The sequence below is a fragment of the Dermacentor variabilis genome, chromosome 2, assembly GCF_050947875.1.
Source record: "Dermacentor variabilis isolate Ectoservices chromosome 2, ASM5094787v1, whole genome shotgun sequence".
NCBI classification, from domain to species: domain Eukaryota; kingdom Metazoa; phylum Arthropoda; class Arachnida; order Ixodida; family Ixodidae; genus Dermacentor; species Dermacentor variabilis.
In genome coordinates, this window is record NC_134569.1 from 207,511,387 (window position 1) to 207,537,542 (window position 26,156).

General features: G+C 45.1%; 1 protein-coding gene across 1 annotated transcript in view; it reads right to left on the reverse strand.

Annotated features, from left to right (window-relative positions):
• LOC142573065 (transcription termination factor 2-like) overlaps positions 1–26,156 on the reverse strand; it is a 118,108-nt gene that overhangs the window by 25,475 nt on the left and 66,477 nt on the right. Inside the window, exons 13-14 of the mRNA XM_075682577.1 lie at positions 23,884–23,945; positions 9,837–9,990 (exon numbers count right to left, since the gene is read on the reverse strand). Coding sequence (XP_075538692.1) covers positions 9,837–9,990; positions 23,884–23,945 — 216 coding nt within the window. The remainder of the gene's footprint in view (positions 1–9,836; positions 9,991–23,883; positions 23,946–26,156) is intronic.

Genomic DNA, 26,156 nt, shown 5'->3' on the forward strand with positions numbered 1-26,156 from the left:
AGTAAATATATCAGATATAAGAAACATATTTTTGTGCCACATGCAATTTCACTATAACGAGCTTCAACCCTACATGGGTAATCTGCACCACGATGCAAGATAAAGGTGGAAATTCTAGCTGTCTATCAGGAGTGGATATTAACACCATGACAAAGCACAGCTCCAAAGTGCAGCAGTGAAGAGAGTTTTTGATAATTAAAGCCCTGTAGGAAGCATACACAGCAACATCTGTGCATGCAAACCAGCATTTCTGTTTCTGGCCTCCACCTAAAGGTAGCAGAATATATTGCAAAAAGGTATGAAGAAATTAGGAGGCGGTCAAAACAGGAAACTGCAGTACGATGCTGGAGTATGACATCAAGGGCACTTAGGTGGAAAACTTTCACGGAAAAATAAGGGCATACGCTTCAGCATGTTGAGCTCCCACACTCAGGAAACATATTTCTGCAATAATGAAAGCTTGAAGTTTATTCACGGTCTTATAAAGTACATGTATACACAATTTGATCATAATTGACACATAGCCGTAAAGGCTAGTATAGGTTCAAGGATATAAACAAAACAACATAAGTATAAGATAAGCAGTAGTTTTACATCTCAGCAGAAAAACAACACAACAAAAAAATTTCAAAATTCGAAACACGCATTAGCTCTTTCCGTACCGCGCCCATTGGGCATCGTTAGCCTGCTAACTATGGTTTGAAACACCGGTTTCGAGACTCCGCACTGCTCATGGACATACTGCGCTATCAGACATGAAGGAGGAGGACTATTTTGTTTCCTAAGCAGTTTGCCCTTTCCCTCAGGCGGTGATTTCTGAATCCGCTCGGAAGTTTTCGCGCTCATCAGAGTAGAAAGCAAAAATGGCCACCCGCTATCAATGATTTGAAACGCCGATTTCGAGACTTTCTGCGGTGTTCACGGATACTCTGCACCATAGGACGTGAAGGAGAACTATATTTTTGTTTTCTAAGCAGTTCGCATTTTCCCCACAGGTGTTAATTTTTGAATGCACTCTGAAGTTCGGCAATCATTAAAGCAGAAAGCAAAAATGGACACCTCCGGGAGAGGCGCCACATGCTTCGAAAGATCGCAGGTCTCGAAATTCCGCTGCTTTTGTGGCTGACTGCATCCACAGATCGAGCAGCAGCGAATCTGAGGATGCTACCTTTTCGTCGGACTTTGACTCTGAGACCGACAACGATGCAAGCCAGCCCAGAACATCGAGACCCTTGTTATGTAATAAACGAGAAAAAAGGGGGTTAACTGAGGGGTCCAATTTTCATTAGTCATATCATAAGAAGCCAACAAACACTGACACCAAGGACAACATAGGGGAAATTACTCGTGCTTAATAAATGAAATAAAGAAACGATAAATATAATGGAAAGGAAAGTGGATGAAAAAACAACTTGCCACAGGTGGGGAACGATACCACAACCTTTGCATTTGCAATCTTGATTTTGTCAATTTATATATTTTTTATGACATATATCTCGTTAATAAGAATTTTATACGTGAAAAGTGCATTCTGCCTTTTGTTTACATACTACATAAAATATTGATTGCAGTAGTTCCTTCAGAAAAAAAATCTGGCATAACCTACAAAAAACATCTATTTTCCCCATAGTAGGGAAAGAGTTAAAGCACATGCGATACCATTTTAAAGGACTGCTCAGTATGTTTGGCCATTGCGAACAGACAAGCGCAGCGCATAGACCATGTGGTGGCAATCATGTCTGGAAATTATCAAGCAGCTGCACTGCACAAGAACAGCTGAAATTTGCAACAGAAGGCTGCATGCCCTTCCTCTCGAGAAAGCTCTACTCTCTGCCAGAGAGTCATGGTCACACGCACAAATGCCTCTATGTAAGACACATTGCCTGCATTGTCATCAATTATAGCACGTGACCTCAGTAAATTGTCCAATTGTCACATGCAAAATGCACAATACTGCCACTGCGCAGAAACAAGAGGAAGAGAAGAAAAAAAAGTCGTAGTGTCGACCGGTGAAAGGTGAAAGGCTAGCGTAAGGAAGGGCGGCAGCAGCAGCCTACGAATTGACCTTCATGCTGCCTATCGCTTCAACACAACTAAGCGACAAGAACACAATGCACACAAAACTATCAGCTCTCGGTGTGACTAGACTCTGTCCCCCATTGCAGATCACTTTCAAGATAGGGACTGTGTGACTGCACTCAGTCGCACCACACACAGCTACCACTGGAGTAAAACCCTCACCCGGTGGTGCCTTGTGCGCAATGAAAGATGGTGCGCTTCCGTGTGCACAAAATCGAGCCACCAAGCTCGCCTCACCCTCGCACACTTTTACTAGCAGACACAGCATACAGCACACAACCACGATGTTATTGCACTTTGACTTTACACAGAACATCATGGCAACAACAACGATGGCGTGAATGTGCTTGGAGTGTCCACATAATTCTTATCGCTTGAAAAAAAAGTATCTGAGGCTCAAGATGTAAACTTAACACAGAGCCTTGGCTCCGGTATGGGAGAAAACAAGGAAGGAATGTCGCTTGCGGATGCTAGTGGAGGCAGAAGGAGAGGGTGTCTACATTGGCAGTGAAGGTTGCCCTTTGGTAGCCGTGCTATGTGACATTTCAATTTCTGCTACCTCCTCTAATAATTAACCAATGAAAAAAATTCTTGCGGTACGACTCCCCAGACAGCACCCTACAGCTTCCAGTGTGCCAACGAAATTTGCAATGGGGCCAGGTGAGGGGCCTTTTAAAGTGCACCGTTCACAATTGCACACATGCTATGTCTGGTTTCATTTACATAAATGAGGATCACACTTGTAAATATAATGGGATTCAAATAATTTTTCTTTCAGCCTTTGCACAACACAGACCAATGTCAGTGCAATCTCTTGCACTTTAATGTTAGCCTAGCCAAAACAAGCCATAGTGGTACAAGGAACAGCCTGATGTCTTACAACTCTATATTACAGACCTAATGATTTGTACAGCTTGCTGGGCTGGTGCCATGCTAACGAGCTATCAATAAAACCATTGAAAACAAAATTTGTTGCATTTACTTCCCCATCAACAAACACTTCTCTCGATTTTTTTTCAATTTCTCTTGGCACTAGTCCCCTCCCTACAAGTTTTTCCTTTTATCTTGGTTCTGAACCTGATTGCAATCTCAATTTTATCACACAAATAGTGAAAGTAAAACAGAAGATTACCTATGGGATTGGGGTGCTTCGAAAAATGCAATACATATTTAACCATGTAACACTACTAGTATCCTTATACTTCTCATTCATTTTTTTTTCACATTAGCTATTGCATTATTTGCCCAGGAAACACATACATAACCCATTTCCAACCATTGCAAATCTTACAGAACCCAGTCTTCAAGGTAATTACATTTAGTCCATACAACCACAGCGCCTCAAATTTATTATGAACTGACACATTACCTCGGTTGGAAAGCTTATTAAATATAACCTTGGTATCTTTTAGTTCAGACAAATCAATGACACACAATGCAATAGCTGGATACCCCAATCTTCTCTAGTAAATATCAATGTTACTAGATTCGCATTAAACAAGAACCTCATATAACCCAAAATGCACACTAATTATTGCAAGCAAAATGTCCATCTCTCATCCATCACTTTCTGGGACACACTACCACTTGATATAAAAACATTTGGGATCCATGAATTTACGAAACAACTAAAAGAATGCATTCTATCCTTTGTTGATGCTTCATTAACTTTCTACTCAAACATTCTTTCAATGAGTATTCATTATGCTAGCATAATATTGCTGTTGGATGTGCTTATCATGCCTACTTTTTTGATAATTCTGCTGTGTCTGTCATATGTTATTTATACTATTAAGTTATATATGTGTTTAAAAAGGTTATATAACAGCACTCTTTTATGTGCTTATAATTCACATAAGTTTATTTATCTAGTTATGCTAATTATGTCACAAAACCTTTACCTTCTTGTTTACGAGTTGTTGCAAGTACTGTCTTGTTTGCTTTTGTTTAGCTTGGAAAAGAGGTTACAGTTTTTACCTTAGGGACCTCCTCATATATATAGTTAAACTTTGATTTATTACACTTCAATGTAATGAAAGTCTCGATATAACGAAGTATTTAACTGTTTATAACTTCTTATAGAACACCATGTATTTAGAACTTCCTCATAACGAAGTGCATTTATACACAACTTGAATGTAAATGAAATTTCACTGCCACCGCGAAGGAATATTGAGACCGTAAATGGAAACTTCTGCAGTTGCATATAGTCAAATGCTTGAACCACAAGCAGCTGCTTATGAACGCACCTCTCAAATCACAGGTTGCGAGACCAAGAGCAACTACCGAAGCAGAGGAGCATCATGTTCCAAAGTTCAAGTGCGACAAGATCATATTGTGCCCGGTGCTTTGTGTGCAAGTGAAGGCTGGCGAAGGTGAGCCGAGAAGGAGGGTGGCTTGATGAGCGCAGTCTTTCCGTGCAGGCAAGGGGAAAAGGGGGGAGGAGAGCGCGCTCGCGGCAACGCGATCAAGCGCACAAGGGCAAGGAGGGGAGGAAGCGGGGGAAAAGCACGGCTGTGGATAGGTGTCTGCGCAGCTGAGCACATCTTGCACGCCATTTTAGAGCCACTCTGCCATGTCTACAAAGGCTGGGCATGCTGAGACAGCATGGCCTCGTGCGCCGTCTCCCTGCGTGTTTAGTACTGCAGGTTGCATAATCTCGTGTTTTGGAGATGCGTTGAAGTGAGACACAGATGAAGCATTCACCTACTACTGTCAGCGCTTTTCAGGATAGCCTCGTGCCCCTACAGCCAATACTATCAACTGCAGAGGCAAATTGGACCTGAAAAGCGATAGTGGCTTCATATTTTTCGTTACCGACTCTCAAGCTCAACGATACAGTCGAACCCACTTATAACGATACCGGTTTCAACGATACCTGAGTTACAACAATAAAAAGTTACTGCACCATCAACTTTTCTATGTTTCCCATGGTGAAATAATCCGTTTACTACAATGCCTCAACACCGCATTATCGGTTATAACAATGAAGTCTGGCTGCTGGCTGTCCAAGCTGAAAGGTAGTGAAATGCGAAATCCTTGGGGGGGGGGGGGAGGAAGAAGAAATTCGAGCCACTGCACAATGGGCCGCTGCTCCAACAGCCGCCGTGCACTCATTTTCCAGCCATGTCCGCGCGGCCCACTCCTGTCGACTTTCCAGCCCTCCAAACATGAATGGGCTGCACCCATAGCTCTGCACCGCCCCACCCTCCAAAATAGGAATAGACCGCGCCAACTGCGTCGCTCACAGATTGCTCGCATGTTGCTGGCTGGTTCCTCATTCTGCGCAATTCTGCGAACACCTTAATCGCTTGTGTTCGTCTTTGTTGGTTGCGTTGAAGTCGTTCCTGGCCACATGGTTTTTCAGCTTCACTTGATTTGCCGCCGAAACGGAAGATGGCTGATCCACCCGCTGATCATCGGCAATGCATAATGTTGCTGATGAAAAGAAAGCGCGCAGCTATAGAATTGGAAATAAGTGCTTCTAACCGATAAGACAATTGTATGAACATGCTTGCATCAAATAGCGATGGCGACGACAGCAGCAATGACGCGGTAGGGCAGGCTGCCTCAACGTTGTCCTCACAGGAGGCCCTGCAGATGATTCAGTCCCTCCTGGGCTTCGTTTTCATGAGGAACCTTCCACTGCACAACATGGAACACTTGGATGCCTTGGAGAAGAATGTCGGCAAGCTTCGTGTAAAGCATGCGTGGCTGATGGACGTAGGCTTTTCTCGTGCAAGCCAGTGAGAAGTACATGGCAAGATGCTTGTGGCGATCTCTCCTCAGTGTTTCTTCTGTATTTCACAAGCTGACAGGCTGCCGCAGTAGCCTTCTCGCAACCTTTAAATGGCCGGGCCACAAAACTGATGCCTTGATAGTGCTCGCGTATCGCTTGCCACCCGTGACACCTCTTTGCAGTTGTTATAGCAGTGCCATTCTTTAACACCGACAGCCCCTGCTTGTAACACGTGATCAGAGCGCCCAGGAAGCAGTTAAAATGATTGAACACAATCCCCAGCCAGGCAGAGGAAGGTGGTAGGGAGGTGCACTGGCATCCTCGCCTATAGAGTTTTCTCACAGCAGCTCTGCCATCCCTCTATATTTATTTTTTCATGCAACCCATTTATAACAATTATTGGTTATAACAACAGAATTTTCGTGGCACTTGAATATTGCTATAAACAGGTTCGACTGTATATATTCCTTTCTCATCAAATTTGCTTTTCCAGATTGCTAGAAAATTTGGATAATTTTGCAGCCCCTTTACATGGAAGAAAAATCTAGTGGCAACTGTACCTATTAGCATAAAAGGTTGAATTTCAATATAATGAAATTTCGATATAAAGAAGCAAATTGCCATTTTACAGACTATAATAGAGGTTTGCCCCCTTGTGGTCATAAGTCTTTACCAAATTTGTGGTAGTTCCAGTCAGAAGCCATTCTGCGCTTTCTGGGTGCCATGCAGAGAAAATGCTCAGGTACACAAACAGATGTTAGGGGATTGATTGGACAAATATTTCTCGATGCCCTTAGTTGTCAGTGGTAAATCAGCACAGGATGGTAATGCTCAAAGCAGTCACCAGGGTGGAGGCCAGGATTTGCACTGCATGTCTTGCAGTAGAAAACAGTCTCATTCCTACCACCTTCTTTCTATCACTGTGCACAGTGCAGCACTTGCTGTTACCATTCGCATTCTTATATATGAACTGTGGATTGCCATATAAGCACTCATGCCATTGGGAATTTTCAAACAGGCACCTCTTTGGTTTTGACAAGATGTCTCCAACAAGTGGTTCAATAAGTTTTCGTCAGTAGGAGAGGTGTCTCAGTGCCTTGATGCCTTCACCAGCCAACTGTATTTTCATCAAAAGGTAGCTGTTTACAATAGAAACCTCAGCCAGAAGAACAGCTTCCTCCACCTTTTCACTGATTTACGTGCAAACGCATAGCTCGGGCAGTAGTGGTCATGCTTGTCGACAGCCCCCATGTTTGCTGTAAAGTCACAGATGACAACACATTTCTGCAATGTCACAGTTTTGCCACGAGACTGCTTTCTTGTGATCTCTTGCATCACTGCGCTGACCCACCTATCTCACAAAGCCAGGGCCGTGAATAAGTCACCATGTCAATACGTAGCCACTTCACCTTTCTTGATCTTTTTCTGTAGTTGCTGCAGCATATTCTTCCTGTGAGGCACACATTTTTCTAAAGCAGTTCTTCGGCAAGCAGTGGTGACGTGCGGTACCTGTCAGTGTACAAGTGGTACCCAGAATCACCACTGGTGAGAAGCACTTTCTATGACAGGTGTAGAACCATGAGGCATCTAAACGGGAGGTCCCGTCAACAGAAGCACTTTGTTGTAGGAATTCCATAATATAGCTTAAAGGCTGAAACATACCCAGTCTTGCAGTCAGCCAGTGCAAATACACAAAGGCCCCACTTCGTTGGTTTTTGTGGATTATAATGCAGTCTAGACTCATTGCAACAGACCCGCGTACAAAAGGCTTTCAGATATAACGAAGCACATTTCAACCATAGTTTGCTTTACCTATTTTATTAATGCGACGAAGTTCGCTTTTAATGGACTGCGCTACAATGGACTATCATCTACAGTGGATGAAATTAGCGGCAATTTTTGTCAATACCAGGCATATAAAATGGACTTTTCCTGTGTCGACAAGGGCTGACAAGTGACTTGCGAGGGGCAGCCGACGATCGCAGCACACTCGAGGGATGAAGGCAGGGCTGCTGAAGCGCGCCGGCTTCTTTCGCCTGCAGGGCACTACGAGGAGGCGAGGGAGGGTTCTACTTTGGCGGCTGCTGCTTATGGTGCGGCCATGCGGGTGCCATATCTTGAAAGCAATCTGTGATGTGGACAAAGTGCGCGTCTGCATGGGCACCGTATCTTGAAAGCGATCTGCGATGTGGACAAAGTGCGCCCAGTGCCGGTAGCTTCATATGCGCTATGCTTTCTATGTTTAGTTTGCGTTGAAGCGAGAGACAGCACAAAGGTCAATTGACTCGCTGCTGCTACCGCGCTTCCAACGTTTTGACAGTAACTTCCCATGATCATCGAGCAAGATGTGTTCATGTTTACCTATGTGTGCGTGACACCATGCTTGCTAATTTAGTTAGTAAGTGAATGCTTACAATTTTATAAGGCCGATAAAACTACTATCCTTACTTCGCATAGCTGTCTACTAATTTGCTATCGCAATCGATGCTTTGCCTCTTGGGTGAAACTGCGACCTTTTTTGTTTGTTTTTTACTTACTTAGGATGTTTCTCACTTGCTCTTTGCAATGACATTGTTATACATCGCAACCAAAGTTCCAGAAGTGAGGCGTTTCGGATATTACAAACTTCGGATAAAATGAGCATTATTTGTTGGATTACCAGGGTTCATTGTAACGAGAGTCGACTATTTGAATTACACCCTGCCTTTGAAACCAACAGTGCTTTTGTCAGCACAGATTTTCAGTCCTGCATTGAAATGCTCTCAGCACTTCCTGTCAATGCACTCAACATTTCTACTCTTGCTGCCACATGTTTGTCTGTTTGGAGAATCTTAGCCTGGCTTGCGAACATGCAGCACCCAAAATATCTGAAGAAATCTGGTGCAAGTGAAGACCACAGGGAAGAAGGGCATCTTCATCAATGTATTCTGGCTGAAATACATTTATATGAGGTTTTAGGTTCATGCCTTGTTCATTATTAAACCCAAGAACACCTTAAACTCTATGTACAGATATCGACTGCCATGTTTTCCAAAGCCTCGCAATGAACTCACACTTGAAATTTTCCTCAATGGCATACCAATTCACTTTTTGAACAATATCTTCTATGAGCTCATTGGTAAATAACAGCTGGAAATAATCAAGCTCATTGTGAAGATTGGAAAAAGCAACCTTTGAGCCGGAATTTGTCACTGTGAAGGAAATATTCTTAAAATCTTTAAAAGATGTAGCGTACAGTTTCTAGCCACAAAGAGGGAGCCACCCCATCAGACGCTTAACGCGTTTCATTTCATAATGGACCAGTAAAGTTGTTTCTCTCTCTCTCTCTTCTAGCCGCCCGCACCACGTTGTTGGCGATCACCACATGAACCATCGGCTCCTGGGTCATCACAGTCAGTGTCTTCTGACATGCTGCCATCCGAGGACATTTGATGACCTTCTGAAGGCAGCACATAGTCCTCCTCGGCACTGAAATCATCATCAGACTCACTAAACTCCCGCAAGTTACCTCCATACAATGCCTGGGCAGAAAACGTCGCTGTCTGGTCAGCAGTACGCACCACAAATAGCATGCAAAAATCTCTTCAAGCGCATTTGAAAAAGTGCTGCCCTCATTTGGAGACAACAAAAACTGCAATTAGTAGTTGAAGAATGCTGCTGAGAGATGCTGCAACTAATACAAATAAATGGAGAATGCGAGTGAGCGAGCGAGCGCGTTGGGCGATTCCCAACATGTGACCGGAGCTTACATTTTCACATGGCAGCGTGGGCCTGACACATGTCCGCAAAGGGTTAACTGTATAAATATCTTGTGATCACTCTTATTGCCACAATAAAAGCCATTCTTATTCCGCTAAGCGATATGGCAAATGTAAATTTTTAACACTTTGTTTCATCCTGAATGCCACATTATGGTGTAAGGGCTTGACAAGGCAATTGAGACTTGAGTTACATGGTCAGAGAGCTCTGGCAGCTCAGCTCACTAACCTAACCACTGCTGCATTACCAGGCGACTCACCGTGGGTCCACGTCGCTGCTGGTTGAAACTGGTGACGTGGGACGCCCTCTGGTGGCCAGGAATGCTGCCCTGGATGGTGACACAGGGGATGCCCCGCCTCTCAAGGTGCCGGCGCACCAACGACAGAAGTGAAGTCCATCGAGACACCACCACACTGCATGACACACCATAACACTGGTGTCACATAAATTAGTACAGTGCAATCCACTCTTAATGATACCACATATAATGATATATCAGTTATAAACAGGGTTCTCCCACGGGGGGGTAGCAGTGGTTTTGCCGCCCTCCCCTATGGCCAACCACCCACCTCTCGGGCTTCAAGTTTGCTGTACTCGGGGACAACTTTCTGTGCCTATGCAGCAGAAGCTACGAGCAAGAGGGGCTGGTTTCCACAAGCACGCTGTTATGTGCAATCATGGACACTGGTGAAAAACAGTTGCACGTGCTCACGAGCCAGAAACACTAGCCGGGAAGCTGGCAGCAATCGTGGACGATCGCGGCACTACGCCTCTAGAACACTGCAGCGGTCCGGTCGGGGGTGCTATTCTGGACACCTAGACCTAGAAAGACGTTCTTGGGCTGCTTCACAGATCGTGTGAGCTGATCGTTCCCGCCACTGCACTCAACTTTACTTTGCAGGAAGCAAAGCATGTTTTTTTGTTTCGCCTAATGTCAGCACCTCTCAATGCTTTTCACCATCACTATTGTTTAACTGCCCTTTCCGTTTGTAGCATCACGCGAAGCTCGTTAAACGGTTCGGCAGCGGAGTTCTTGTCCCACTCTCAGTCAAGATTTTGAGATATCCACAATTTGCCCCGAAAATGCTTCAAGAAAAAGGGCAATAAATACATGGCAGGTATGTGAAATAGTTCAGTGCCGCAGAAAATTTCGATAGCTGATTTTTCGATACAATTAAACCTCAATATGACGAACTTCAATATAACTAAGTTCTCAATATAAAGAAGTGTTTAACTTTTCATAACTTTCTGTCATAGAACCTCAATATAACGAAGTGTGTTTGTATGCATTTCAATATAACGAAATTTGACTGCCACCACAAAGGAATGCTGAGACACTAAATGGGAACTTCTGCGGATGCAGATGGTCAAATGATCGAGTGGCTGCTTGCAAATGCACCTCATAAATTGTGCGCTGTGCGGCAAGAGTGACTGCCAAAGTGGAGCTGCGTCATCTTCTGTATAAAGCTGAAGTGTGATAAGCTCCTATCACGCCCTGTGCACTGTGTGCTTTAGGTGCGTGGTAAAGTATGCGAGCGTGGGACCAGGAAGATGACGGCTTCACGAGTGCTGCCTTCCCGCACAAGCAAAGATAAAGAGGGGGAGGGAAGCGATATCGCAGTAACATGATCAAGCACGTGCAAGAGGGCGAGGGGGGAGGAAGTGGGGAGTACGGTGGCGTGCGTCTCGGCCATGGCTGCCCATGGCTGTAAGTGTGGCTGAGTGCATACGCAGCTGCGCAACTTGCTTGAGAGGTAATCGAGACGGCATGACATCATGTAAGCTGTCTTCCCGTGCATTTAGTATTGGAGGTTGCGTAACCTTGAGTTTCAGTGAGCGCTGGAGCGAGAAGCAGATGAAGCATTCACTCCCCACTGCCGGCACTTTTCATGATAGCGTCGCCCCAGTGCGAGCAACGCTATCATCTGTGGGAGCGGAGTGCACGTGTAAGCGTGGATGGCTTTGCTTAATTTGTACCGCCATGAGGATATCGTTGATATACGTGGCATGAAACTGAATCATCCATCGTTGACTTCCAAATTTATCAAAATGAATTGTTTTCTCATCAAATTTGCTTTTTTTGGTTGCCCAATAATCCACAAAATTCTGTAGTCCCTTTTCGTGTAAGAAAAATTGATCGGCGACTGTACTTATTTGCATAAAAGGTTGAATTTCAATACAATGAAATTTCGTATAACGAAGGAAATTGCCAATTTTACCGATATTGTTACATCGAGGCCTAACTGTATGCAATTTCGAGTTAACAGGTATTACTGTGTGTCCGAAAAGCAGAAATAAAGTCTCCTGCATTGTTGCGTTGTATGATTGCGCTCGAACGTCTATTCTGTTGTCATTATTCAGCATGTGCCTGTGCCTCGCCTGTACAGTGGAGGTCACAAATACAGTTAAACACACTTATAACAATACTGGTTTTAACAATATATCAGTTATAACAATGAAAAACTGCCGCACCGTCAAATTTTGTGTGTTTTCTATGGGGAAATAACCTGCTTACTACAATGTCCCCATGCTGCATTATTGGTTATAATGATGAAGTCCGACTGCTGAGTGTCCGTGCCAGAAGGTGAATGCAAAATCCTTGAAAAGAAAAATGTGAAACGCAGGCAGCTGCATGATCGCCCGTCACCCCAACTGCCGTAGTGCACTTCTTTCCATGAGAGATGCGGGCGCCAGCCTCGTGCGCATCTCTCCCGTCGCCCTTCTACCCCTCCAAACACGAATGGGCAGCACCCACAGCTCTGTGTTACGCCACCCTCCGAAACACGAATGAACTGCGCCAACTGTGCTAACTGCGCTGACAATGCTGCTGGTGCTGCTCCCAGATTGCTTGCTGGGCCCTCACAGTTGGTTCTTTATCCTATGGCCCTCATTCTGCGCAATTCTGCTAACGGATTAAATCGCTCGTGCTGGTCTTTGTTCGTTGCGTCGAAGTCGTATCTTGCCGTGCTGTTTCTCAGCCTTGTTTGACTTGCCATCGAAACGGAAAATGGCTGATCCGCCAGCTGATCGGCAATGCACAACGTTGCCAGTGAAAAGAAGGCACACTGCTATAGGCGTGGAAACTAAGTGCTTCTAACCAATGAGACGATCGTCGCGACCGTGCTTGCATCGGATAGCAACAGTGACAGCCACGACGGCAGCACTGACGCGGTAGGGTAGGCTGCCTCAACGTTGTCCCTGCAAGAGGGCCTATACATGATTCAGTCCCTCATGAGCTTGTTTTCGCAAGGGACCTTCTGCTTCACTATATGGAGCACCTGGATGCTTTGGAGAAGGATCTCGGCAAGCTTCGCGTAAAGTAAACAAGGCTGACAGACATGCGGTTTTCTCATGCAAGCCAGTGGGAAGTACATGGCAAAATGCTTGTGGCAATTACATCCCAGCGTTTCTCCTGGATTTCTAAAGCTGAGATGCTGCCGCGGCAACCTTCCTGCATTTTTAAAAAGGTGCCTTTTGGGCCCACCAAAAGGATGCCTCAGCGGAGCTCGTATGTCACTTGCCACCCATGACCCCTCTTTGCAGTTGTTATAGCAGTGCCATTCTTGAACACCGACAGCCGTGGCTTGTTAACAACACACGATCCGAGCACGCAGGAAGCAGTGTTAAACAGTTAAACAAGTCAACATAATCAGAAGCCGGATGGAGTAAGGTGGTGGGGAGGGGAACTGACCCCCCCCCCCCATTATAGTTTTCTCGGGACTGCTGCGCCATCCCCCATTTTGATTTTTTTTTTCATGCAACCCAGTTAGAACAATTATTAGTTATAACAATGGCATTTTTTGTGGCACTTCAATACTGTTATAAGTAGGTTCGACTGTACAGTGGAACTGCATTGATACGTGCCACGCTGTTGTCTTTTCCCGGTTGGAATGTCGTGTTTTGTGGTTCTGACCTAAATCCTATTGACTCCTAGGTATTATGTCCCCATTTGGTACACTGCCATTCTGTAGTGTTCCCACATTTTATGTTGGATTTAAAAGTGGCTGCCGCATAAATATAATGGTGCAGGGAGAAACTGGCTTTTGCACACTGCAAAAAGCAATCAATTCGTTGCCACAAGCAACCAATTCGTTGCAACAAGCTAGTGGAGTTTGCAATAAACGACCAAAGTTGCACAAGCCAGGCGCTGAACATACATTGGGAGAAAGCACACACGAAGCAGTTGGCGAAGCATCTGAAGAAGTGAACATTGATTGAAACCTACCAGGAACAAGTACAGGGCTGCATTTACTTTGGGGCCTGCAAGGGTCTTATTTGTATTTCACAATTGCCAGTTCTCTTTAGTCAGCTTTGGCACAGTAGAACCGTGTAATGCATTGAAGATTACGTGTCCCTTAATTATACTCGCGTGCCTGCACTGTTCCTGGTCACAGTACGAGCCCCAAGAAATCTAATCACTGCGCTGGCAGTCATTCGGACTGTTTCTGACGAGCGGTAGCGATTTGAGCCCTTCCTCTAGGTTACATCTTCCCTGCTTGTACATTTTTTTTCCCACAGTCCATTAAAAACGTATCAACAAGGTTCTACTGTACTTTGTGACACTTCATCCGACAAAATGTGTGACTGCAGCCAACGTTATTGCACCAAGGCTCATGGCATACTCCGCGGCAAAAAAGGGGAGCAATGCAGTGTAAATATGCGCACTGTGAAATACTAATTAACCTCCCTTGCTGTCAAAATTCTTGCTTTGGTTACCGGCTCTTCATAAGTGTCACTTTCATTTGCACTTGTGTCCTTTCCACCCTACATAGCGTTGAAAACATTGGCCACCAGTTACTATAGTGCAGTCCACTTATAACGATACCACATATAATATATTGGTTATAACAATGAATCGACTTAATGGTATGAACTTATGAATTAAGGCAATGAGAAAAAACCCACATGTAACGATATTGTTATAGTGCATTTGGACAGTACCGTGCACGCAAGAGGGAGACGAAGAGGAAGTTGTAGACTGTCTCCAGGAGCTGTGACCTTTGTACCAGCCTGCGCAATTACCACAAACTTTTCCCCATGTAAATAGTTGCACATACATTTGTGCATCAGGCTTCCTTTTCGTAACATTTGGTGGAGGTGCTGGGCAACGATTTAGAACAGAGCTTCGCAGTGGATGCCGCTTTGGTTCTTCACCGATGTTGCAGGAGATGGTGCCTCGCTCAGCAACGCCTGCGTCAACTGTTGTACCTGCGCATCCGTGTGACCCAGAAACATTCTGCAGCACCAATGCAGCGACATTGACGATTGGCTGGAGGTGTATGAGCGGGTGAGCAGCCACAACAAATGGAATCCCACAGCAATTGCTGATGAACATAATTTTCTACTTGGCGGGAACAGCACAAGTGTGGTTTCAAAACCACGAAGAAGAACTCCATCACTGGAAGACCTGCAAGCAGAAGCTGTGAGGTCTCTTTGGAAACCACTGGGTCGGAAGGTCTTCGCCAAGAAAGAGTTGGCATCACGAGTTCAGACGTCCATCGAAGGCTACATCGCCTATATACAAGACGTGCTGGCACTCTGCTGCAAGGCCGATACTGAAATGCCGGAGTCTGAAAAAGCCGGGCATGTCTTGAAAGGTATCACTGATGATGCCTTCAAATTACTCATCTGTAAGAAATGCACTTTGGTTAATGACAATATTTCAGAGTACAAGCCTTTCAAGCAGGTGAAAAACCGTCGTATTTATCAGTCATTTGCACAGCTTCCCAACACGGCTGAAACATCGTCTTGTGAAGACTGACAGGACTCTCCTCCATGGCAGGAGCAGCCTCCAGAGCAGCTGATGAAGATTGTGTGCCTTGAGCTGGAAGCCATGTGTCCCACGGCTCTGTACCCACCTGTCAACAATACATGCACTCCTGTGATTCCCCTTGTTCAGGCTATTGTGTGCCAAGAACTCGCCAATGTCGGCTTGCAGTCAGTTTGCACTGCAGCCAGTTCCTGGCCAACTGAACGTTCTTTTGCTCGTGCATAGTTAAAATCAATGGATCCCTCGATGTTTTCACAACATGGCAGAGTGGCGAATATTGGATGACCGACCTATTTGCTTCAGTTGTCGCCGCGTTGGTCACATTACTCGATACTGTCACAGCCACTGGTCCTTCATGCCATTCTCAAACAGCCCTAGTCCAGACGGCGGTTTTCACCATATCCACCTGCAAGCTCAGCCGAACCTGCACACCACTGACGGCACAACTGCATGGCGCTATCGATCACCATCGCCAAGCAGTCACCAGTCCCATTCACCGCAAAGTCATCGCCCGTCATCCAGGTCACCCCAGTTTCGTCACCTGTCGGCTTCATTCCGACCTGGGCACATACCTTCAGAAAACTAAATGATGTGCTCCCGGAAGCGACGCTGTATTGTCAATGTCTCCGCCAAAGTCTCTCACCCTGCTGACTCGGAGTTGACGGCTTATTTGTCCCAGCGCTTGTTGACACTGGAGCCCATATCTCGGTGGCGAGCAACCATCTTCATTGCCGCCTGCCACACTGCGACAAATCCTTACATCTGCTGCACCTCGTGCTATCCAGGTCGCCGACGGAGCAACACCCATTATCCTTGGCACTGTCCGAATAACTGTTTCTGGTTTCAACACTTTCGTTTTATTTGCCGTTCGGGAACACTGTTCTCATGACTTGATCTTTGGCCTCTACTTTTTATTGGACCATTCAGCACTGATTGACTGCGCTGCTGGCCTCCTCCAACTCGAGCTGCCTATTCACTGCTGTCCTCCAAAATCAGCTGAGCCTCGTTTATGTTGTGTAGACTTCCCATGGTTGCAGTCTCAAGCAGCCATGTGTATGCGTTTGACGTGCTTCCCATCTGTTGCTGACGGTGACTATGTGCTGACTCCTAATGTCAATGTTCCCCTCCTATGCACACTTGCCGTTCCTCATACCATTGTGACTATCGCCAATAATCACGTATTAACGCGATAGCATTAAGGAGCTCGTGTCGCAGAAAAGCCGGTGTCGTCGGCATCGGCGTCCGCGGCGTTGGCCGTGAGCGATAAATCACGGCAGGCACTTCATAAATAAAAAGCTACTTCCAAGATGGGCTGGGTGGGAATCGAACCAGGGTCTCCGGAGTGTGAGACGGAGACGTTACCACTGAGCCACGAGTTCGATGCTTCAAAGCGGTACAAAAGCGCCTCTAGTGAGCGCGGTGTTGCCTTAGAAACGAGCTGTTTCTAAGGCTCAGGCGTGCATCGCTTGCTCAGGCGCACATTTCGTTGTCGCGCCGAACGCTGCGTTGCTCGACGCTCACCGCGTCCGATCCGGGGCGCGTAGTCGCTGCGCCGTAGCCCATTGTCTTACACCCCTTGGCGGGTAGACGGGAACGCTGCCGCGTTCCACTCTTGAAGGCGAAGCTTAAGCGTCCTCCAATTTTTCTTCCTGTTTTAAATTTTGGTTTAAGTGGGCAAGTTACTCTGAAAGGCATGTCACTCGACAACGATTTTCCCATCGACAATACCGCCACCTCTGTATTGGAAGTTCCGTGCTTGTTTGAAACCATCTGCTGTCCGATCAGTTCCACCACGTCCGATTCGGGCATATTTTCAATGACTGCTGAAGACCTGATTCTTGAACAGGCTGCAGATCTTTGTCACGTCCCGGTCTTATTCCAACGTCCGACTTTGAGGATCACCCGCTGGGACAGAAGTCCGTTGTGACCCATAGGATTGACACCGGTGGTGCTAGTCCTATCCACCATATACATCACCTTAGACACGTGATGACCTTATCACGTGTCTCACGCAGAGCGCCACATTCTCCAAACTGAAGTAGACAAGATTCTAACTAAAAGTGTAATTGAGCCCTTTTCGACTTCTTAGGCATCGTCGGTTGTCTTAGACAAAAAGAAGGATAGCAGCTGACGATCTTGTGTCGATTACCGTCAACTGAACCAGATCGTGAAAAAGGATGTTTACCCTCTACTGTGGATTGATGATGCTCTCGACTGCCTTCACAGATTGAAGTACTTCACAATTGACTTCAGATCCGGTCATTGGCAGATTTCGGTGGATCAACTCAACCGTGAAAAGAGTGCTTTTGTTACATCAGATGGCCTTTACCATTTTAAGGTTATGTTTTCCAGACTTTGCAATGCTACAGCAACTTTCAAAAGATTGATAGACTCGCTCCTTCAGGGCTATAAGTTACCTGGACCCTGTCATCGTGTTTTCCCTTACGTTTGACAGCCACCTCAGCCGCTTGGCTGCTATTCTTGAAGTCTTTAGGGAGGCTGGCCTCCAGCTTAACTCTTCGAAGTGCCATTTTGGACTCCGCAAAGTCAAAGTTCTTGGTCACCTTGTCAGTGCTGCCGGTATACATCCTGATTCTGATAAGATTCATGCAGTCAAGAACGTTCCTGTACCCTGCTTAGCAAAAGATATGCACAACTTCGTGGGCTCATACTCCTATTTTTGTCAATTTGTTAAAACACTTGCAGATATCGCCCGGCCACTGACTGACCTTCTCAAGAAGGACACTGCGTTCTTTTGGGGCCGTGAACAAGCTGATGCCTTCTACACCCTCATCCACTTGTTGACAACGCCTCTGATATTAGGCCACTTTGATCCTCTGCACAAATTCAAGTTCGCACAGACGCCAGTGGCCATGGCATAGGTGCTGTCCTCTCCCAACAGCAAAATGGAGTCGAGCGCACCAGTGCCTACACCAGTCCCCTCTTGTCCCCTACAGAGCACACTTTTTCTATCACGGAGCGCGAGTGCATCGCTTTGGTGTGGGCAGTGTCTAAATTTAGCCCTTGCTAGTTTGGCTGCCCATTTTCTGTCATCACGGACCCCCTTACCCTGTGCTGGCTATCATCACTGAAAGACCCGACTGGCCACCTTGATCACTGGGCACTCAGACTTCAGGAGTATTCTTTCATAGTGGTGTACAAGTTCAGCTGCTTACATCTGGACGCCGACAGCTTGTCTCGTCATCCCGTCAATCATCCTGACAATGACAAACAGGATGCCGACACTTGCCGTCTGGCCATTTCTGACTTTTGTGACATTGTTAATGAGCAGCGAAAGGACAACTGTCTCCGGTGGATCATTGAGCACTTGACTTCAGGACAATCAGATCGTTCAACCAGAATGCTTGTGCTCCATGACGACATTCTTATCAATGCAACATCAGCTCTGATGGACCAGATTTACTGCTAGTTGCCCCTTGTCATCTCTGTTCTACTTACTTGCTGAGCTCCACAAAGCACCCACTGCCGGACACCTTGACACCTCCTGCACTTAGGATGGAGTTCAACGTCGCTTCTTCTGGCCAGGCCTTTACCGTTCTGTGCGACATTACATTGCAGCTTGTGACCCCTGCCAGCATCGAACGCGGCCATGTGCGCAACCTGCTGGACACCTTTATCCAGTCTACCTTCCCATGGAGCCTTTCTTCCGTGTCGGTGTGGACCTTCTTTGCCCCTTCGCCACATCTATGAAAGGGAAGAAATGGATAGCCGTTGCCACAGACTATGTGATGTGCTATGCCATTACACGTGCCCTGCCCACCACCTGTGCTACAGATGTAGCAGACTTTTTACTTCAAGATGTGATTCTTCACCATGGCGTGCCAAGGCAGCTGCTGACAGATATGGTCGCTACTTCCTGTCCCAAGTTGTCGAAGACGTGCTTCATTTCTGCTCCACCAAACACAGGCTCACAACCACATATCACCCACAAACAAACCGAGTGACTGAATTGCACCCTTACAGAGATGCTGTCTAGGTACGTTTCAGCAGACCACCGCAATTTGGACAGCACTTTGCCCTGCGTGACATATGTGTACAATTCGTCACATCATGATACTACCGGTTTCTCACCTTTCTACCTTTTGTTTAGTTGCCATCACACTCTAGCTTTTGACACCTTGCTACAGTCAAACCTCATTAATACATAGTCTGCCGGGAATGACATATATGTACACACTAAACGATGTATGAATCAACTGCCTATGCCAGTTTAGAAGCTGCTTACAGGCCGGAAAAGAACTATGTCATGATGCTCTCGAACACACACACTGAGACAGGCTTTATTTGTGGTTAAGCAGCAAAAAATTGGTGATCATCACTTGCCGCCGTGGTGGCCTTGCCATGACATCTTTGAACTTGGTAAGGCTGCGAGTAAGTTTGTCCACAAGGCCCCGCTTCTATGCGAAAGCTCGCATGATGCTCAAAGCCAGTGCCGCGTCAGATAATGAAGGGCCATCGTCCATTTCCACATCGTCATTCCAATTATTATATGTTCTGATCATTATGACGTTCTGATCATTATAAGCCATTATTGCTCATTAGTGCCTTATCCATCCGTGTTGAATCATTATGAACCATGATCAAACGTACACCGACGGCGCCTGTCACACAGCCATGCAGACCGTACCTTGAAAACGATCTGCGATGCAGACAGAGAGTGCTGACTGCTCTGCATTTCCGCTGCTGCGCGCTGAAAAGAGACACGCGGGCCTACATCTTGAAAGTGATCTGCAAAAGGGGCAGGGTGCGGCTTGTGTCGACAGCTTCGTGAGCGCTGTGTTCTCGCCACCTCGTTAGCTTTGAAGCGACAGGCAATGTGAAGGTACAGTCGTTCACTGTTGCGAGCTTTATAATGAAAGCTGTCGTCTTACAGGATGGAGGGACATTTTTCTCGTTGGGTAAGCATTTAAAAAAAATTTGCTTCTTTGTGGTTACTACTTGGATTGGATTGGGTTCGACATTGACAGCGAATTCGCACCCCTACCGGCAGCTTCTTTGCGTTACCGGAAGCGAATCTCGAAGGCCATGCTTTTGTGCACGGCAACTGGCAACAGCCGTATAAGCAGGAACGACATCATGATGGCCATGTTTAAACATCACTATCACTGGCGTCTGTCGCCTTGGTGTCGCAACTCAAGAATCGATCGTCTGCACACATGAGATTTTGCCGATTTTGTGCCTGTGCCTGTAGAACAAGAAAGAAAATAGTATGCACGAACCGTTTGGTGGGCACTGAGTGACTACGGCTTAAGCGGCCAGCCAATACATGGGGTTCAATGGGGACAGGGTGGGGAATCTTAGCGACTACGTTTAAACCGCAATTACATATTAAGCGGGTACATATTAACGAGGTTTGACTGTACCTTTGGTGCCATGACCTAGCATAGAATAAGCCCACGACGCCATTGGACAGGCTCATATGGCTCACCAGATTGCTTGTGATTGACTTACAGCGGCTCAGACATCACAAAAGACTAGTTACGACAATAGCCACCAGAACTTTCAGTTCACTTTCAGAAATTGTCTTCTGTGGACTCCAAGTCCCCAGATCGGCCTGTCCGAAAAACTGTTGTCACGCTATACCGGGCCCTACCAGATATTGCGACAATTAGGTCACTTAAATTACAAAATCGCCTTTGTTGAAGACACGCCGTCCTCGGCCCAGCTATGAGCTTACGTTGTGCACACGTCCCGTTTAAACCCATGCTGCTCATCTAGTTCACTATCATTCTAACAAGTGACAGGATGGCGCTCCAGCCCCCAACAGTGCATTTGGACAGGACTGTGCGTGGAAGAGGGAGACAACAAGGAAATGGTAGACTGTCTCCTGGAGCTGTAACCTATGTACCAGCTTGCGCAAGTACCATAAACTTTTCCCTGCGTAAATAGTTGTACATACATTTGTGCATCAGGCTTCCCCTTCATAACATTATGTTATTCACTGCATATCGAATATAAAGATCAAAATTTTACCTTCTGGACGGCGTTTTACAAGCAGAATAATTGTGACATTTGTGATGCTTAGTTCTCCTTAAACAGGGTGAAAAGTTTGCTTACACAAGTTCATATCTGCCGCCATTACTGTGCAGCATGTCCTGCCACTGGCCCACACGCCGATTGCGAAAGCCATGGAGGGCATCGTAAGTTGGCACAGCTTGCCCCAAGATGGCATCAGCTGCTTCACGTTCACAATGCCCACGGTCATGCTCCAAAAAAGAAAGAAAAAAAAGCAAAAGAAGAAAAGAAAAAGAAGAAAAGTAACAAATTTGCTTTCGGAACTACAAAGCTGTGTTCAACAGATTTTTTTTTTTTTTAGCGGCAGTCCAGGCTAGTGCTGAACAGTTATAATGAGCGGATTTTTCATTCTTTTTGATATCCTTATAAGTGGACTGCACTGTATTACATAATCACATTGTCACCTCACATCAACTGTGATGCATTCATCAGCCATTGCATCTCCTGTTTTTTCACACATATCGTACAGATTGAACGATTCCTGGAGCAGTGCTGCAAGGCTCTAAATCTTGCCGACATCAGCACACTCATCAAATGTGTTGCTAGTGCTACCATTAGCAATAGCGCAGATCACAGGTCAATGGCGTATGCTGAGAGTAGTGGCAGCAGCGCTATGTGGCATTCATTCTAAAGCAACAAATTAGCCGTCAGGGATGCCTAAATTCCTTCATTGTACGGCAAATTCATTGTACTGGTCTTTGTTGTAGAAGCTTTCGCAATACATATGAAAGGTAGCACGATAGCAATTCAACCGGGACATAATCAATCCTTCGTTATACAGGTAACTTCATCATAGAGGTGTTTGTTATAAAGCCATTTGACTGTATTTATTAACAAATATTTTGTGGCACAAACCACAGTTCTGTGGCTGTATTACTGGAAGAGATGGACACTATACTTGCAAGACAAACTGCAAGAGTGATGGTAGCTTTTTAACAGAATTGAACTAATGTATCTTGCGACTAATTACTTTAGAACACATGCTACAATTGCAGAATTGAAGCCATGCAATAACGAAGCTAAAACCCACTTAGTAGAAATCCTGTGCTTTACACGTTTTTGAGAGACACGTCTTCTGTATTTGTAGAGAAATGCCTGGGTGTACAAGTTACCACTTAGCCCTGTGGAAACTTGAGTGTTGTAAGTGTCAACTACAATATCAATGCTTTGCTGATCTGTCTGACGGTCAAGTCTGTTGGCATGTGCCATGTGGTGGTGCAGCCAGCTGATCAGCAAAAATGAAATCTTGTACAGTAGACTTCCATTATATTAGACTCCAGTTAATTCAATTTTTTTGTTCATTTGATCCCGACTGAAGGTCCCAGCTGGTGCCTATGCATTTCTATTGGCCCAAGCTTTAGTTATTTCGGTCCTTAAATTGGCCTTCACCATATAATTTGAACTTGACCAGTCCGCATGAAGGCGCCTGAGCCCTATAAGGACCCCGATAGAGTCCCCTTTAGTGGCAGTGGCAGTCTTGGCAGAGCTTAGAGAACAGTGAATGCATCAATCCCAAGTACTCTCTCACTGGAAATGCCTATTTTTGGCCTGCCCCAGGTAGATATTCAACCAATAACCGTAGCTCACAATGTCTTATTACAGTATTTATGTTATTATAATGCATGCCTTTCTTTTAGTTAAAAAAAATTAGGTCGAATATTGCCACCACGGTGCAATCAGGCACAATACCAAAAGCACCTTAACAATGATTGTATACCTTACTGCATAACCCGGATGTATTGTGGTGGAGCCGACTAAAAAAAAAAAACCTGGGTGGCAAAGCTGGTTTTAGGAAACTAGCCCCCATTGTGCAACAATTTTTCTAGCTGAAAATCGGGTGCACGTTAGATTTCTATTTTCTTTAGGAGCTTTAATGTCATTCCTACGTTAGTATTCTACATTGGACACATAAAAAGTGGGCGCGTGTTTGATTCGGGGGCGTACACAGCTCTCAGACACCCTTCCTGGGTTGAGCGTTGCCGTCCCTCGGTGTAACCGCACCAACACGCTCATGCCACTGCTCGCACAATTGTTGTCGTCTTCTTCCACAGCTGGCTCTGATGCCGCTCATCATGGCAGCGTTCGCATACTGCCTCTCCCTCTGCAAAGGCGCTGAAAGCACTGGCCCACTGCCAGTCTGTGCAGTGATTTATGTCTCAAATTCTTTGCCTCAATATATAGTGAAACGAAAACAAGTATACAGCTGCGCTCAAATTTCACATTAGGGAGTATCATAATTGTGAGACATTTTTCCTGCACCTTGTTTAATTTGACCCACAGGATAATTCAGCCCATTTCATCAGTCCCGTCAGGGCCAATTTGCAGAAGTCGACTGTAGCAGTATTGTCTGTGGACACTCATGCAAGCACAATTTATGGTACGGATGTTATCGCTTGCGAGTAGTTTGGACATTTAGCACAAATGTACCAATGCCACACGGTAGCAGTAGCAGCAGTATAACCAAACATTTGACCAACACAAGTGAACAGCTGGACATCACCTCTTGTCTTGGTTGTTTGATTCTTCTCGCACCTTGAGCAGCATGTCGAGCAGAGTCCTGATCTGTAGGCATAGAGAAAAGAGTGATCACAATTATGGTGATCAGCACTCAAAATGACTGTAAGGTAAGCCACAATTGTCGAAACTAAGTGAGAAAAATGAGCAAACAGTTGTTAGATAGGAGGTGCAATGACAATGACAGAGTCATGAAACAGCAACGTCAGTGCAAAGAAAATATTCTTCAGAAACCATCAATGACGACTTGTCAATATAAGCGAATAGCCAAGTGCTTCTAGGAAGCTATTTGGTTTATTAACTCTTTTTGATAACTGTTGCCTCCAGACAACATAGCAGATTCAATTTTTTTTTTTTTCTGGCTGAGTTTTGGTATTGGGTACTAAGTTTCTGCCTACATGTTTTTGGCCAACACTGAACAACAGGCCGCAAGCATAATTTGTTGGTTTATAGCAGGAACACAGGCCAAGGAAGAAGAAGTTTGACATGCAACTCATTTTCTCTCGAAAGTAAGAGTAGAGGAGAGAGACCAATGCAAGATCTCTGGCTGCAGTGGTATCACACATGTGATGCAAAACAAATTAAATCTGGACCTATGGAACACATTGATGGGAACTGTCTGTACACATTTCAAACAAATCCATAGGTGGCTTGGGCTAGAGCCTACTTCCAATTTTCTGCCTGGTGTTACCCCCCTCCTTTGTTGCTGAAAAAAGTGCCACAAAATATTTTTTATGTTCATTGACCATGCTTATTCTCAATGTCTTCTTCATATTTATATAGGAAATAAAATTTTTTGGGTGTAGTGCTTATATGTCCTGTCATTAAGAGGAAGCTTTAGTTCAGGCCCAACTCTGACGTGACCTATTCAGATACAGAAGCGCTTTTCTGAGATAATCCCTGGGCCGTTTTTAATTAAATTTGTTGCATTTGAGAGAGAAAATTAAATTCTGGTGACTGCTGGAATCAGAATTTCGATTTATGACCTGAATTTTCTTAAAAGAATTTTCAAAAATACGAAAGTTAAAAAAAGAATAGAGGCACGAAGTTTACAATTAATAGCTCTGCATCAAGAGCAGTTATTGTGGTTCTGTAAACAGCATCCATTAGATCAATAAAAGCGGACAAATGCGATATGTCAATTTATAATTCATTACGTTGTGTACAAGGGTTCTGCAAAAGCTGTATTACCATATTACGAAATTTTTTGTTAGATTAATGTGTAACATATCAATTTTGCCCACTTTAGATGTACTATTATGTGCAATTCATAGAATTGTGATATCATATTTCATTGCTGAGTTACAGAGTTGTAAACTTGATAGCTTTGTTCTCTAATTTTTTTAAATTTTTGCCAATTTTTAATAAAAAGTTGACGACTTAAATAAAAGTTCGAAACCAACAGTCACTAGATTTTAAGTTTTTCTTTTAAATGCAACAAACCTTGTGAAATTTGGTGGAGTGGTTGCCAAGAAAAACGAATTCTCCCTTTACATGTATTTATATAAGAGCACCTGAGCTAAAGCTTCCTCTTAAAGCGTTGATGGCATGTAGTCTATTTGTTGCAGTGAGCACAATTAGGTAGCACTTGTTGTTTCATTATGTAATTTCGAAGAGAACAGCGCCATGAACAGCAAGTCTGTGAGAACTTCTTCATAGAAAAAAGAGACCGGTCCGTGTCAGTTCCGGGGCTGCCGGCTGGTTTTTGGGTTGCACCAAAGGGAGCTCCACTCTTTCTCAAGCAAATCCAGCAAGGGCACAGGCAAGAGCCTTGTCCGCTACAAATCTGTAAGTTAATCTAACTGCTAGGGCTCTGATACTGAGCTAGCAGGAACAAATCATTCTTTTCTTCTCCTTTTTAAGGATTGCAGTGTAACATAAGAACATGTAATCTGGTGAACCGTGTAATGCGCAGGTAAATGTGCATTACCTTTATTGATTACAGGCAATTCATGCTCCCGGGCCCAGTCATTAACACATCTCCCTGTTTGTCAACGTAGGATTTCCCACATTTTAGCGGTATTTCGTATATAACGCCCATCACACATTTCACGTACTGTCTAGTGTGCTTTTTCTGGCATCCTGACTTTTTGTCAACGCGGCTTATGTGCGGACACAGTCCAGCCAACTTGCATGGTGCTGAGAAAACAACTGGCACACCAAACCTAGTAGCGACTTTCTTCAAGTTGTGGGAAAGCTTGTGGACGTATGGCACCACTGCAGGTTTGCCGCGTTTTTGGTTGGGCCTAGGCGTATACC